This window comes from Budorcas taxicolor, chromosome 8 (genome assembly GCF_023091745.1).
Source record: "Budorcas taxicolor isolate Tak-1 chromosome 8, Takin1.1, whole genome shotgun sequence".
Lineage (NCBI taxonomy): Eukaryota > Metazoa > Chordata > Mammalia > Artiodactyla > Bovidae > Budorcas > Budorcas taxicolor.
In genome coordinates, this window is record NC_068917.1 from 55,071,510 (window position 1) to 55,088,931 (window position 17,422).

At 38.3% G+C, this 17,422-nt stretch overlaps 1 protein-coding gene and 1 pseudogene across 1 annotated transcript in view; both read left to right on the top strand.

Annotated features, from left to right (window-relative positions):
- The window catches only part of PCSK5 (proprotein convertase subtilisin/kexin type 5), a 503,247-nt gene that overhangs the window by 174,478 nt on the left and 311,347 nt on the right, over nucleotides 1-17,422 (top strand). The window contains exons 6-7 of the mRNA XM_052644706.1: nucleotides 5,747-5,835; nucleotides 9,139-9,311. Of these exons, the coding sequence (XP_052500666.1) occupies nucleotides 5,747-5,835; nucleotides 9,139-9,311 (262 nt within the window). The remainder of the gene's footprint in view (nucleotides 1-5,746; nucleotides 5,836-9,138; nucleotides 9,312-17,422) is intronic.
- Nucleotides 1,758-1,864, top strand: LOC128052920 (uncharacterized; annotated as a pseudogene).

Below are 17,422 nucleotides of genomic sequence, written 5' to 3' on the forward strand. Positions count from 1 at the left end.
TCATGATGTAGAGCCTTGTACAGAAGAAATGTTTTTATAAGGAAAATACTCACTGTGTTCTTCACTTACAAACATTCACTGTACATGAATGATGCACATAATATGTACAGGGCTTTTAGAAATACAGAACCAAGTTACTTCTATTTTTTTAGTGATATGGTAGAACAGATATTTGGAGAAGGCAATGGCACCCCACTGTAGTACTCTTGCCTGAAAAATCCCATGGACCGAGGAGCCTGGTGGGCTGCAGTCCACGGGGTCGCTAAGAGTCGGACACGACTGAGCGACTTCACTTTCACTTTTCACTTTCATGCATTGGAGAAGGAAATGGCAACCCACTCCAGTGTTCTTGCCTGGAGAATCCCAGGGACGGGGGAGCCCGGTGGACTGCCGTCTACGGGGTGTCACAGAGTTGGACACGACTGAAGTGACTTAGCAGCAGCAGCAGCAGAACAGATATTCAATTAAATCTTTCCTCCCACAGTATATCTAAAACTCATGGGAGAATATTAAAGAACTTCTTAGTGCATGGTTGAGCTATGGAGTGCTAGGGTATTTCTCTGAGAAACCTCAAATCTACAAACTAGGTGGGCAACACCAGGCATTTCTCAGGGTAACTAACCAATCCCAACCAGCTTGGAACTGAATTTTAAAAGTCCAGAGATAGCAGGAGACAAGGCTTTGGTCCAAAGGGCTGAGACCTGCATAAAGTGGAACCCCTGCGGTACTGTCTTCAGTGCAATAAACAGAAAAAGAAATCCTACATGGGAGGTGGAAGGATGTATTTGACTTTCTCTCCCTGGTTAATACATGGGACAAAGGGATAAATAAGTAACTGCTTTTGAGAATAACTCACAGTTCTTGGGGAATTTGCACCTGTAATCCACATTACTCGTATGGCCCACGTTTTTAATTTGGTGGAACAGGTCCTGGTTGGTGTGGCCCAAGGCATGTGTTAGAAGTGAATTTAAATGAGTTTTAAATGAGTTTTCCATACCATCCTCAAAGAAATCACAAAGATAAAAGCCTAAACAGCACAGTCTTCTAAATGGACAGTTCACTAAATGCATGGAGTAAACACTGCCATAAAGACAAGCCAGTAAAAAATGCAAATAGTAGAAATAGATTCACCTACTTAGAATTATTATTTATATATAATTTATTTGTATCAACAAATATTGAAAAGCATTTGTAAGAAAAATTGACTATCCAAATTAACCAGGGGGATTTGAAAAACGAACTTCAAAAATAAAGTGTATAGTATCTGAAAAGAATAATTCAGTGAATGGATTAAGTATCAGGTTAGTCATGGCTAAAGACAGGATAAGTAAAATATAGAACTGAGCAAGTTACAGAGAACACAGCCAAAAGAGCAATGTATTTGGGAAGCCTGAAGGTGAGATAAAGATTTTAAAAATGTGAAAAGGTCTAATGTATGCTTAATTGGAATTCTGTTAAGAACCATAGAATGATATAAAGGCATACATCAAGGTACTAGCTTATAAAGGTACTAGCTGAGACTTCTGAAAATTTAAATGTTAAACTACAGGTTTAGGAATTCCAAGAAAGAGGTTTTTAAAATCCACACATACAATATCTTAATGAACCTTCACAATAGAAAAGGCAAAGATCTGAAAAGCATCCAGAGAATTAGATTGCCAGATGGCTGACTTCTCATCAGAAACAAGGGAAGATAAAAAATGGTGGAATGGCATCTTTGAAGTGCTATTAGTCTAGAATTCTCTACCCATTGAAAAAATGCTTCTCTACCTTTTGGCTAAGATCGACTGTAGTATCTGTTCTTACTATTTTAACTATACCCACTGAAATTAGTTTTTAAGAAGAGCAATAGAAGTCATTTTCTGAGGCTATCAAAAGCTACTCTGATGGGTACATTTATAGAATGTTCTTCAGAAAGAAATCAGTGGTCCCAGAAGGAAATAAGTGCTACAAAAATAAACAAAGCAAGAAATGTAAATCTAAACAAACATTGATTGTTCAAAGTAGAACAGTAGTGGGTGATTTCTAGTGTTAAAAAAAAAAATCTAATATGTAACTATAATTATGGGAGGATCATCATGTCAAGAGCTGGATAATCAGACTTAAAACATTCTGACATCTGTACTGTTTGGGAAAAGCTGAAAAAAGTATCAGTAACTTTGTGATCTTATAAGCACTAAATAATAGAATGTATAACATCCAAACTAGTACAGGGGAAAAATACAGAAATGATTATGTGTATATGAATACTTAGATAATATAAATGGACTAACTCTTGAGTCAAAAACAAAGATTGCCAGGGTTTAAAAAAATTATATTTCTGAGGTATAACTAATATAAATAGAATATTTGAAAGTAAAAGGATCAAGTGGTTTATAGTTTAAATACTAACCAGATATCTGTAATTTTATTTAAGAAACACAAATTGTTATTAAATATTCATAAACAACTTGTTTCACTAAAAAGATTTGATAGTTCCATTCTAAAGGCAATAAAAATCGATAGAACCACAAAGAATATTAACAAATCCACAAAATAATGAACAAGCTTGACATGATGGACTTATCTAGAATAATTGGAAAATACATATCTTTTCAACCACATAGAACATTTATAAAAATTGATCACATACTTCACCATTTTGTTTTCTCACAAAATTCAAATGATTGCTTCATAAAAATTATTTTATCATAAGTTAATAAAGTTATTGATTATAAGAAATATAACAGCTGCAAACATTCAAAAAATTTAAATCATACTTCTCAATAACCCATGGGCCTAAGAATAAACCAGGGCAGAATTAAAAACAGATGTCCTTATGCTCCTATAGAACTTGGATTAATTAATAATAGATGCAATGTAGTATAAAAACAGTAAGCTCATAAAGGGAATTTGACATTTGAATAAAAATAACCTACACCAGGATGTAATATGCAACAAGAGGCTAATAAAAAATCATAGTAAATAATTGCTATGCTCAGGGGAAAATTAGTAGTTTAGCAAGGGGGTTCCAGAAGAAGTATTTTTTTAAAAAGAGATTGTTTTTTCTAATGATTAAAGTGGTATAACCCAGTATCAGGGGGCAAGATAATTATGAGTATATCAAGATTAAATATTGTGTGTGACAGCCTAAAAATTCCATAAACAAGATTTTCATGTTCCAAATAAAACATTTGGAAACATATTTATAACAGATATGATGGAAAGGCAATGAGTGATTTGGGCAAAAAGCATGAAGAGGTTATTCACAAGGCAAGACATAGAAATAGCTAATAAATATTTGAAAAGATGCATAGCAACAAATGTAATCATAAGGGATAAAGAGGGAAGTGACGATGAGATAATATTTTTCAACTCAGTTTGGCAAGGATGAAAAAGATTGAAAAACTCATATATAGGGCTTTATGTACGCAGAGATTTGTCTAGATATTTTCTCCATTCTTCCTTTTGTCATCCAACTTGGCCTATGGCCTATCTTTTCTTTTTGTCATGCATAACAATTTGGTATTTTATAGTAATATTTATCAGTCTTGCCATTTTTATGAGGTTCAGTTATACTACTTTCATCTTCTGTTGACGTTATGACAGTATATTCTGTACTCATGGATGCAGTAATTCCACTTCTAGAAATTTATCCCAAGATATTTAAAATGTATATACAAGCTATTATTTTTATATTTTATTAATACTAGCAAAAAATGGATAAATTTCTAGGAATAAAATTATGATGCATGTGTGTGTATATGTACACACACACACACACATATATAGGTATATGTAGATATGTTTATGCTATTTTATATAAATTTAAAAGATTGTAAAGAATAATTATAACCATTTAAATGATATGTAGATTAATATTTATGTAGAAGGAGATAGATGACATTCAGTTCAGTTCAGTTGCTCAGTTGTGTCCAACTCTTTGCGACCCCATGGACCTCAGCACACCAGGCCTCCCTGTCCATCACCAACTCCCGGAGTTCACCCAAACTCATGTGCATCGAGTTGGTGATGCCATGCAGCCATCTCATCCTCTGTCATCCCCTTCTCCTCCTGCCTCCAATCTCCCCCAGCATCAGGGTCTTTATCAATGAGTCAACTCTTCACATGAGGTGGCCAAATTATTGGAGTTTCAGCCTCAGCATCAGTCCTTCCAATAAACACCCAGGACTGGTCTCCTTTAGGATGGACTGGTTGGATCTCCTTGCAGTCCAAGGGAGTCTTCTCCAGCACCGCAGTTCAAAAGCATCAATTCTTCGGCGCTCAGCTTTCTTCACAGTCCAACTCTCACATCCATACATGACCACTGGGAGAGCCATAGCCTTGACTAGATGGGCCTTTGTTGGCAAAGTAATATCTTTGCTTTTTAATGTGCTATCTCAGTTGGTCATAACTTTCCTTCTAAGGAGTAAGCGTCTTTTAATTTCATGGCTGCAATCACTATCTGCAGTGATTTTGGAGCCCAAAAAAATAAAGCCTGACACTGTTTCCACTGTTTCCCCATCTATTTCCTAAGTGGTGAAAGCAGTATATCTCTTGTATAAACTGATGTGTGCCTATCAGTTGTAAGCAGCAACTTGTTTATAGTTGCACAGACAGTAGTTATATCCCATGATGACAGTGTAGAATATACTGTAAAATCAATAGTACTAAAACAGAATTTGGAGTCCTGACTTTTAGTCACTGTTGAGCTATTTTTGACGGATCTCTTTGTGTCTCAGGGCCTCCTTAACTCATTTCTCAAAATGTAGGAAAGAAGGTGAGCTTTGGATTTCATCATCATAGAACTATACCACAATGGTTGTCACCCGCTTCCTGCACCCAGGACAGGCGTTAGTCATCAGTCTTCCCCTTCTTTCTCTAGGCTCAACCATGCCTTAGAATTATTCTCAGCACATACTCTATTAGGCCACCATTTTTAAAGAGCTTGTCCTTGGCACTTGACACTTCTTTGCAATCCTTGGATAAGATCTTAGAAGTCCTTTCAGCTAAATGATTTTTGTGCTCAAAGAACTGTTATCGTGGTAAAAATTAACAGACTATCTTTCAGAAAAATTTTGTACTTTACTATCAGTCACATCTTCAAAAAGCAAGAAAAAAGGTGAAAACAAACAGGTGAAATAGGTTTTGATAATATATTGTATTGAGTATGATATTTTGACATGTAATTGATATGAAATAAGTGCTAATGCATTATTTTATGGTGTCTTTTCACTCAAGGTCTTTGAAATTCTGTGTGTATTTACAGCAGTCCCATTTTAGATGATAAATTTTCATTGGAGATACTTGATGTGTATCTAAATTTCCAGTCTACAAAGTACTTCTTTTATTCACATTCTTGAGTTTTCTAATAATTGAGTACTAGTTTTTAAATTTAACTAAAATTAAAATTAATATGCAGTCACACTTGCCACATTTCAGGTATCCATTAGCCTATGTGGCTAGTGGTTACCATGTTGGATGTTGAAAGTTCAGAAAATACAAAGAAACATACAATTTGATTTTAGCCTTCAAGGGGATTTTCTAGTTGAGAAAGCAAAATATAAAAAAATAAGCATATAAAAATATAACCCCAAATAGAATATAATTAAGTGCTAAAAGTTTACTATGGACAGACTAAGTGCTACATGGGTAGGAAGTTCCAGAAACACCCACAGCTTGCCACATTCTTCACCACTTTGAGGTCTGAGTGGTGGCAAGGACTTGCTGAGGGAGAATAAAGTGTGTGTGTGTGTTCTCCCTACAGGCACGGAACCCGCTGTGCTGGAGAAGTGGCCGCCGCAGCAAACAACTCTCACTGTACAGTCGGCATTGCTTTCAACGCCAAGATCGGAGGTATGGGACCCAGACTCCTGTGGATGCAGAAATGAGCCAAGAGTTCTTCTAACTCATTTTCAGAACCTTTTTGAACTAAAGACAAGCATATGTTTGCATAACAGTGTTCAACTACTTCCAACAGCAAAATGACTGTTAACCTGTGTTATTAAAACAAAGACTTTGAAGCAGCCCCCTGAAGTGTTGCAAACACAGAAATCTTTCTTTAAATAAAAATGAAAGAAGATTGTTCAGTAGCAAAAATGGGGTCATTAGCATCTATATGGAACTGTAAAATTGGTACCTAGGTCAGGAAGAACTAAAAAGAGAAACACCAGGCCAGAATATCTCTACAGAAAAAAGCATTTTGAAATTCTGTCAAACAGAAAATATTTGTTTTTCTTTCCCTTAGGCTTTACAAAAAGTTTCTTTCAATTTCAGTTTAAATAGTAAGATCTCCTTTTGAAAGAATATGGTAATACTATTACCATTAGTAATTGCAGATTATTGGAAAAGACTTTGATGCTGGGAGAGATTGGGGGCAGGAAAAGAAGGGGACGACCGAGGATGAGATGGCTGGATGGCATCACTGACTCGATGGACTTGAGTCTGAGTGAACTCCGGGAGTTGGTGATGGACAGGGAGGCCTGGCGTGCTGTGATTCATAGGGTCCCAAAGAGTCGGACACGACTGAGTGACTGAACTGAACTGAAAACACACACACAAACTTAAATATACGTATACTTACTACAGGGACCTAACCCAAGCAGTATACATTCAGATATTAATAGAAGCAAGCTCTCACTTTCCCATGTACAGTCATCTTTGTTAGTATACCCTGGTGCCAAAGCCACACACACATGGGAAGAAAACATTGTAAGAGATGTGTAGATCCTGTTGACTTTGGAAGTGTTCCCCTAGGCATCACCTGAAGAATTTCTTAAGATGAAGTTCCTGGAATTAGGCTGACATCCTCATTTCCAACATAATATTTGTCTCCACTTGGTGAAAATGAAAGTGTTAGTCACTCAGTCATGTCCAACCCTTTGTGACCCTATGGACTATAGCCCACCAGGCTCCTCTGTCCATGGGATTCTTTAGGCAAAAATACTGGAGTGGATTGCCATTTCCTCCTCCAAGGAGACACTCTGAGGTCCCTGTCATTACTCTTCAGAGCTAACCCAGCACTTCTGACCTTAAGGGAATGAAGGCATGAACTTCTGAACCTCACAGATAAGCTACTCACCTAGCTGATAAGAACTCTAAAAAATGAATGTATGGCAATGCCTGACAAATGTTCAGTCATCCTGAAAACAAGAACCTTCTAAATTATAAATGTAACCCCTCCAGATCCAAGGCATGAAGTCTCGCACTTAGTTAAATGAAAAATAAGTAACCATTCATCTTTAAACTTGCAAAAATAAAATTCTTATCAATTTCTGGTCAGAAAATTAATATTACCCTGTAGATACAATTTTATCAAGCATGTTTTCATGGACTTCACATGAATTTCATGATGTAGAAACCAAATTCAGATGTGTAGACACTCCTATGTTTAGACATACTGGTTAGATTATTTCAGACCTCCCTATAGTGGTGAAATAGTTCAGTTTTATGCTTTTAAATAGAAAGTAAGAATATGAAGTAGTTCATCTTACTTGGTGAAAACCATGCAGATGAGTTTTGAATATTCATGTCAAATCAAAACAAACTGATAGTTGCTGAGGACCCAGTGTGTGCAGAGCATCCGGCTGGGTAGTTTTCTCCCACAGAATAAACTGCTGAAGAGTTTTCAAAGTATCTTTTCCATTCCGGTAATTTTTAAAGGGGTATGTTCAAAACCTTTGTTTTTCACATCACCTGTTTTTCATGCACATGTGCTCAGTTGGGTCCAACTCTGTGACTGGATGGTCTGTAGCCTGCCAGACTCTTCTGTCCATGGGATTTTCCAGGCAACAATACTGGAATGGGTTGCCATTTCCTCTCCCAAGGGATCTTCCTGAACCAGGGATCGAACCCCTGTCTCCTGTATCCCCTGTATTGGCAGGTGAATTCTCTACCACAGAGCCCCTGGGAAACCCACCTGTTTATATATAATACATCTCCTTTAAAAATATGCAAGTCTAGAGGAAAAGATAGTCATGAGATATAGTAGCCAAAATCTTTAGGGATGTTTTGGGGAGATTTAAGGTTGAGTGGGTGTTTATTTCTTCCCTTTTTTGGAAACAATATTAAAGGATAGTGTCTTATCTGTCATGTAATTTTAAATGGTTTAGCTTAGTATTTATATTTTTAGGTGAAGAAAATGTGGCAAAATGTTAACAGTTGTTGAGCCCTGGTTATATCTGGGTTCATTGTCATTCTTTGTGTTTTTCTATGTTTGTAATTTTAAGTTAAACATTTTTAAAAGCACAAAAAATATATATGTCCTTCAAGAATATTTTTTTATATTCTACCAGTTCCTCAAGCCACATTGCCTCTAAAGCTGCCTGATTTAGAGTTTTATTATTTAATCCTCATTTATTGGTAACCAATAAAACTTGAAATCCTACTAGATAACAACATTTTCCTAAGGAGTAAATTTGGGCTATAAAGATACAATTTTAAAATACTATGATGTCTCAGTGATGGTATATAGCTTCAGCTGAAGGAAAGATATGTTTACTTAACAATTAGATGTTTCATTGCTCATTGCTATTGAGAGTCTATAAAATTAAGAGAAGAAAGCAAGCTTTGACATAAAATTTATGTTTTAGATTTTAGTCTATTTTAGCAAATTAAGGTTAATAATAAATTCCTATCTGTCTGGTGGGAATACTTACATGAAGATTAATGACTAAACATTGCCAAAACCCTTTGAGAATTATTTGATGTGTTACATGCACAGAGGGCATTCTCATTTATTATTTGACTTAATAAATAACTTGGCAAAGAAGTAATATATTAAGTTCACATCAGTATTTCAGATTAGGAGATAATATTAAATATGGAGGAAATTGGAGCACTCCAACTTGGCAGCTCTCCAAATTTTCGAAGACTGCTTAGGTTAGAATGTTTCATACCAATTATGAGTACAAGGAACCTAATGAAGAAAAGTTTAGGGAAGATGGATTGCTTGAGGCTCTCTTTATCAAGCACTCATTTAAGACAGGGATAAAGAGAAGGGAGAGAATGTGGAAACATAGAAAAAGAGAACAGTTGGTAAAGAAGTTTTGATCTTTTACATGCAATATAGTTTCCATTTTAAAATGCTGCAATTGAAATATATCTTGGTCTGTTTGGAGAAAGCTTCTAATAGAGTTGCTTCTCCTTTCTGTCTTGAAGGAGTTCGAATGCTGGATGGAGATGTCACGGATATGGTTGAAGCAAAATCAGTTAGCTTCAATCCCCAGCATGTGCACATTTATAGTGCAAGCTGGGGTCCAGATGATGATGGCAAGACTGTGGATGGACCAGCGCCACTCACTCGGCAAGCCTTCGAAAACGGTGTTAGAATGGTAGGTTTTTTTCATTTTAATTTTATTGGAGTATTGTTTATTTACAATGCTATGTTAGTTCCAGGTGTGCAGCAAAGTGATTCAGTGAAACATGTACAAGTATTCATTCCTTTTCAGATTCTTTTCTCATGTAAGTTATCCCAGAATACTCAGTAGAGTTCCCTGGTAACCATAAGTTTGTTTTCAGTCTCTGTAAGTCTGTTTCTCTTTTGTCAATAAGCTCATTTGTTTCATTTTTTTAAATTAGATTCCACATATGAGTGAGATTATATGATACTTGTCTTTCTCTGACTTGTTTCATTTAGTATGATAATCTCTAGGTCTATCCCTGTTGTTGCAAATGGCATTATTTCATTTTTTCTGATGGTTCAGTAATATTCTATTATGTATATGTACCACATTTTCTTTATCCTTTCCTTTGTTGGTGGACATTTAGCTTGTTTCTGTGTCTTGGCTATTGTAAACAGTGCTGCAGTGAGTACCGGGATGCACATATCCTTTCAGATTATATTTTTCTCCAGATAGTTTTTCCCAGGAGTGGGATTGCTGGATCATATGATAGTTCAGCATTTAGTTGTTTTGGGAACCTCCATGTTCTTATCCACAGTGGTTGTGTCAATTTGTATTCCCACCCACAGTGTGGGGGGTTCTCTCTTTTCCACACCCTCTCCATAATTTATTGTTTGTAGACTTTTTAAAAAATTAATTTATTTTTATTGAAGGATAACTGCTTTACAGAATTTTGTTGTTTTCTCTCAAACCTCAGCATGAATCAGCCCTGCTGCTGCTGCTAAGTCGCTTCAGTCATGTCTGACTCTGTGTGACCCCATAGACGGCAGCCCACCAGGCTCCCCCATCCCTGGGATTCTCCAGGCAAGAACACTGGAGTGGGTTGCCATTTCCTTCTCCAATCCATGAAAGTGAAAAGTGAAAGTAAAGTCGCTCAGTCATGTCTGACTCTTAGCAACCCCATGGACTGCAGCCTACCAGGCTTCTCCATCCATGGGATTTTCCAGGCAAGAGTACTAGAGTGGGGTGCCATGTATACATATATCCCCTCCCTTTTGAAACTCCCTCCCATCTCTCTCCCCATCCCACCCCTCTAGGTTGATACAGAGCCCCTATTTGAGTTTCCTGGGCCACACAGCAAATTCCCATTGGCTATCTAGTTTACATATAGTAATTTAAGTTTCCATGTTGTTCTTTACATACATCCCACCCTCCCTGCCCTCTCCCCCTGTCCATAAGTCTATTCTCTATGTCTGTTTCTCCTCTGCTGCCCTGTAAGTAAATTCTTCAGCACCATTTTTCTAGATTTTACAATATTTATCATTCTCTGTCTGACTTCACTCTGTATAATAGGTTCTAGGTTCATCCACCTCATTAGAACTGACTCAAAGGCATTCCTTTTTATGGCTGAGTAATATTCCATTGTGTATATATATATATTACACAACTTCTTTATCCATTCATCTGTCAATGGACATCTAGGTTGCTTCCATGTTCTAGCTATTGTAAAGAGTGCTGCAGTGAACAATGGGATGCATTTTTCTTTTTCAGTTTTGGTTTCCTCAGGGTATATGCCTAGGAGTGGGATTGCTGAGTCATATGGTGGTTTTATTCCTAGTTTTATTCATATGATGAATTTCATATGGTCAGAAGGTGGTTTTATTCCTTGGAAAGGAAAGAAAGAATAGATATGCAAAGTTAAATAGAGATACATAAAGAAGATTTCTATATATTAAAGATTAACTGCAAGGAGGAAAGAACAGTAGGAAAGGCAAAAAAAGGGATAAATGTAGAAAAAATATATTAGGTTTAAAAAAATTAAAAGTTAAAATTATAAAGAAGAGAAAAGAAAAAAAGGAGAAGAAAAAAGGGAAAACTCCACAGAACTACAAAAGCCCAGTGTAGAGGCAGAGGTTTATGACAACAGTAAAAAGTGTCAATGAATATACACATATACATATACACCCATAACCAAATCAAAACAGTCCAACAATAATAGAGTACAATAGATGGACCCAGTGAACAAAGGAAACCGAAAATTATATCTATCAGTTAAGAACAAAACTAACTAAAGCACAAACTGGAAAACAAAACTAAAGCAAGGTGCCAACTGGGGAATAAAACAATGAAAATAAAACTAACAAATATGTTCAGAGGAAAGGAAAGAAAGAAAAGAAAGAATAGATATGCAAAGTTAAATAGAGGTAGATAGAGAATATTTATATAAATTAAAGATTAGCTGCCAGGGGAAAAGAACAGTAGGAAAAACAAAAGAAGGAATAAATGTAGGAAAAAATAATAGCTTTGAAAATATTAAAATTAAAAAAAGAGAAAAGAAAAAAAGGGAAAAATACACAGAACTGCAAAAGCCCAATGTAGAGGCAGAGGTTTATGACAACAATTAAAAATGTGACTGAGAAAAAAAAAATCTCAAAAGCTTAATTAGATTTTATAATGCCATTAAAATTGACAACTACAACAAAGTGGGAAAAGAAAAGGAAAGAAGAAAAGAATATCCGAAAGAATCTACAGAACAAGTGGAAACATAGGAATAATAAATGTTTTTCTTGAGTCACTGCTGTCAGAGTCCTTTCCTCGCTGGGAGTCACAGTCCATCTCACCTCCCTAGGATGCCCTCCAACACTGTGCTGATCTCTGGACCTGTTGTGGGGGCAGCTCAGACTAATCTGATCCTACTCCTGTGTGTTTTTGCCTCCAATCTCTATTGCTGTCAGAACTAGGGTATTTTCTTTTGTGGGAGCTCTCAGTGTCCTTTTATAAATTCCATAGACACAGAGCCTGCCCAGTTGATCATGTGGACTTAATCTACAGCTTGTATAGCTGGTTTGGGGTCTTCTTCCTTAGCCACACTGCCCCTAGATTTCAATTGTGGTTTTATTTCCACCTCTGCATGTGGGTTGTCCACTGGGGTTTGCTCCTGGGGCTCCCCTGGAGGACTTGGGTTTGCCCCTGTGAGGCCAGGTGTGGAGGTGGTGCAGCTGCTTGGGTCGCAGGAGTTCTGGCAGCCCCAGGTACTCAGGGAAATTGGTGGCTAGGGCAGCAGGAAATATAGTGCTCTAGAAGGGTATGCATATTCAAAAGCAGAGACATTACTTTGCCGACAGAGGTCCGTCTAGTCAGGCTATGGTTTTTCCAGTGGTCATGTATGGATATGAGAGTTGGACTATAAAGAAAGCTGAGCACAGAAGAATTGATGCTTTTGAACTGTGGTGTTGGAGAAGACTCTTGAGAGTCCCTTGGATTGTGAGGAGATCCAACCAGTCCATCCTAAAGGAGATCAGTTCTGGGTGTTCATTGGAAGTACTGATGTTGAAGCTGAAACTCCAATACTTTGGCCACCTCATGCAAAGAGCTGACTCATTTGAAAAGACCCTGATGCTGGGAGGGATTAGGGGCAAGAGGAGAAGGGGACGATGGAGGATAAGATAGTTGGATGGCATCACCAACTCAATGGACATGGGTTTGGGTGGACTCCAGGAGTTGGTGATGGACAGGGAGACCTGGCTTGCTGCAGTTCATGGGGTCGCAAAGAGTCAGACACGACTGAGCGACTGAACTGAACTGAACTAAGAAGGGTATGGCAACCAGTATTGGCCAATACACTCCAGTATTCTTGTCTGGAGAACCTCCCTGACAGAAAAGACTGGCAGACCACAGTCTACGGGGATGCAAACAGTTGGACATGACTGAAGCTACCCTGCACGTATAGATGCAAGATTTTTTTGCCTGTGGCAGCTTTGCCCCAGTGAAAGTTGAGCATGAAGGTGGCGCAGCTGCTTGGCTTGTGGGAACCCTGGTGATGGAAAGTGTGCAGGGACACGGACTGCCTCCGTCCCAGGAATTATGGCCCTATCTGAGTCTTTTTTCGAGCCTCTTGTAGCTGGGGATCAGAAGGCTTCTTTGGCCAGTCTTCTCCGTATCTCTGCCTGTTCAGGCACTTAGAGAGCTCCCTTTCCTGGGGTCTTTCTCTGTTGTTCAGAGCCTCAGGCACATAGAGAGGCCCCCGTGGCTGGGGTCCTACTCTGTAGATCGGTGCATCAGGCATTTAAAGTTGAACCCTGGATGGGGTCCTATTCTGTAGTTTGGTGCATCAGTCACTAAAAGGAGTCTGCTGGTCGAGGTCCTATTCTAGTTCAGTGCATCATGCATTTGATGGGCCAGCCTCTCAGTTGTTCAGCTGGGGATGCTGGTGAGTTGGGAGAGAGGCTATGGTGATGGCTCCATCCCCTACATGTGACTCAGCAGTATCACCTTGCTTCCATGGCTGCCTGGCTTCCCTCCACAGGCATTTCGCACCACAATCTCCTCCCTCACATCTCCTCAATCTGTCTCTACACAGTTAACAGCAGTCCTTTCCCTGGGATTGCTCCACAATCCCTAAATTCCAGCTCCTAGCCGCTGTGCCTTCCAGAGGACCCGCATCCCTGTCCAGGATATGTATGGCTGCAGCAAGGGTGGTCTGATTCTCATTCTATTTAGGCTGCCACAGATCAGCTGTTTCACTCTCGGCCTTAAATGTTTCTCCTCTGACTCAGACAGTTGCCCCGCTGTGGGGATCAGACCCCTGCTTCAGTTCCCCCACCTGTCGAGGGCAGGTCCAGTCCCACTAACACTGCTGTTTTTCCCCCTAGTTCCTTTGTCCTCCCGAGTCTTGCCTGGTTCTGTGTATTCTCTTCCACTGGTCAGGTACTCCTGTCTCTTCCTAACTGGTGCTCTGCGTGCAGTTCTGTGTCTGAAAGCACATCCCTGGTCTATCTGTGGAGAGAGATGTGCTCCACGTTCACATGCTCCTCTGCCATCCCGTTCTCCTGTTTGTAGACTTTTTAATGGTGGCACTGTGAATGGTTTGAGGTGATACCTCGTTCTCTGACAATTAGTGATGATGAGCATCTTTCGATGTGCTTTTTGGCCATCTGTATGTCTTCTTTGGAGAAATGTCTTTTTTAGATCTTCTGCTCATTTGTTGATTGGGTTGTTTGGGGTTTTTTTTTTTACCTAGAGCTGCATGAGCTCTTTGTGTATTTTAAAAAGACCTCAGTTCAAACTGTGTTGCTTGGTGATCATGAAGCCACTTCTGAAATGGGTTTCCAATTCTCCCAACTAGAGGAATGGATGGAGCTCTACACTGAGTCAGTAGACAGGATTGTGTATCATATCTGTCCTGCAAATAAGCTAAGGGTTAAAGAGTTGCCTCTGATAAGAACAGAGGTATATTTAGATGCTTAGATTTGTTCAAGGGAAATATTTATTAATGTGAATGTTAGCATCATCATTGTTGTTGTTCAGTTGCTTAAGTTGTATACGACTCAGTGACCCCATGGATTGCAGCACACCAGGCTCCCTGTCCTTCTTTACCTCCTGCAATTTGCTTGGGTTAATGTCCATTGAATCAGTGATGCCATGCAACTATCTCATCCTCTGTTGCCCCCTTCTACTTTTCCCCTCAATCTTTCCCAGCATCAGAGACTTGAGTCAGTTCTTCATATCAAGTGGCCAAAGTATTGGAGCTTCAGCTTCAGGATCAGTCCTTCCAATGAATATTCAGGGTTGATTTCCTTTCGGATTGACTGGTTTGATCTCTTTGCTGCCCAAGAGACTCTCAAGAGTCTTCTCCAGCACCACAGTTTGAAAGCCTCAATTCTTCAGCACTTAGCCAACTTTATGGTCCAACCTTCCTATCTGTACATGATACTGCAAACACCATAGTTTTGACTATATAGACCTTTGTTGGTAAAATGATGTTTCTGCTTTTTCATACACTGTCTAGATTTGTCATAGCTTTTCTTCCAAGGGGCAAGGGTCTTGTAATACTTGGCTGCAGTCACCATATGCGGTGATTCTGGAGCCCAAGAAAATAAAATCTGTCACTGTTTACACTGTTGCCCCATCTGTTTGCAGTGAAGTGATGGGACAAGATGCTATAATCTTCATTTTTGAATGTTGAATTATAAGGCAGTTTTTTGACTCTTCTCTTTGATTTTCATCAAGAGACTCTAATTTCTCTTCACTTTCTGCCATTAGAGTGGCATCATCGGAATATTTGAGGTTGATGATATTTCTCCTGGAAATCTTGATTCCAGCTTGTGAGTCATCCAGCTTGGCATTCTACATGGTGTACTCTGCATTAAAAAAAAAAAAAAAGTTAGATAAGCACAGTGACAATATACAGCCTTGACGTACTCCTTTGCCAATTTTGAAACAGTCCATTGTTCCATGTCTGGTTCTAACTTGTTGCTTTTTGACCTGCATACACGTTTCTCAGGGGGAAGGTAATTTGGTTGGTATTCCCATCGCTATAAGAATTTTTCACAGAATGTTGAGATCCACACAGTCAAAGGCTTTAGTGTAGTCAATGAAGCAGAAGTAGATGTGTTTTTGGAATTCTCTTGCTTTCTCTATGATCCAGTAGATGTCAGCATTTTGATCTCTGGTTCCTCTGCCTTTTCTAAATCCATCTTGTACATTTGGTAGTTGTTGGTTCACATACTGCTGAAGCCTAGCTTGAAAGATTTTTAGTATAATATTGCTAGCATGTGAAATGAGTGCAATTTTGTGGTAGTTTGAACATTCTTTGGCATTCCCTTCCTTTGGGATTATAATGAAAACGTTTTTCAGTCCTGTGGCCACTGCTGAGTTTTGCATATTTGTTGGCATATTGAGTTCAGCACTTTGAAAGCATCATCTTTTAGGATTTGAAATAGCTCAGCTGGAATTCTGTGACCTCTGCTAGCTTTGTTTGTAGCAATGCTTCTTAAGGCCCAGTTGACTTCACACTCCAGGATGACTGGCTCTAGGTGAGTGACCACACCATTGTGGTTATCTGGATCATTAAGACCTTTTTTGTATAGTTCTTCTGTGTATTCTTGCCCCCTCTTCTTAATATCTTCTGCTTCTGTTAGGTCCTTGCCATTTCTCTTCCTTATTGTGCCCATCTTAGTCTTAAATGTTCCCTGATATCTCCGATTTTCTTGAAGAGATCTTTCTATTGTTTTCCTCTCTTTGTTTACATTGTTCACTTAGAGAGCTTATTTATCTCATCTTACTATTCTCTGGAACTCTGCATTCAGTTGGGTGTATCTTTCCCTGTCTCCTTTGCCTTTCATTTCTCTTCTTTTCTCAGCTATTTGTAAGGCCTCCTCAGACAACCGCTTTGCCTTCTTGCATTTTTTTTCTTGGGGATAGTTTTGGTCACCGCCTCCTGTACAATGTTATGAACCGCTGTCCATAGTTCTTCAGGTACTCTGTCTATCAGATCTAATCACTTGGAATCAATTCACGACCTCCACTGTATAATCATATTGGATTTGACTTAGGTCATACCTGAATGGCCTAGTTGTTTTCCCTACTTTCTTCAATTTAAGCCTGAATTTTGTACTAAGGAGCTCTTCATCTGAGCCACAATCAGCATCAGGTCTTATTTTTGCCAACTGTGTAGTAGTACTCATCAATATGTTAATTTTTAATTTGGATAAATTCTTGAAACCATGAGATTGAGAATTAGAGATGTTGAAACCCTCCAGGTGGTGTTGATGGATTGTCCCACAACACCCTTCTGTGCATATCCCTTGGGTAGTCCTCTCCTTCTATCCCAGGACAGACCTTTACCTCTTTCCCAGAACAAAATTATTTTTATGCTCTTCCCACAATCCCTAACTGGGCAGCTTAACTCATCATCATTTTCTTGATTTCAAAAGAATTCACTGACCATGCCTCCCCTAATTCTAATGTAACTAGAACCATAAAATTTAATATACAATATCTGTTTCAAATTATAGATCTTAAGAAATACTGTCTTATTTAAATTAAATAAAGATTAAGGGATAGATACTTGTAATATTCCATCAAAACCAATTCCTTTCTCTTTCTCACTTGTGAATGGACCATTGGGTAACTTGAAGCATACATTTTTTTTACTTTATTTTTTTAAAAATTATTGAAGTATAGTTGATAAATAATATTATATAAGTTGCAAGTATATAGTATAGTGATTCACAGTTTTTAAAGGTTATACTTATTAATGGCTATTGCAAAACATTGGCTATCTTCCCCATGTTGTGCAGTCTATCCTTGTAGCTTATTTT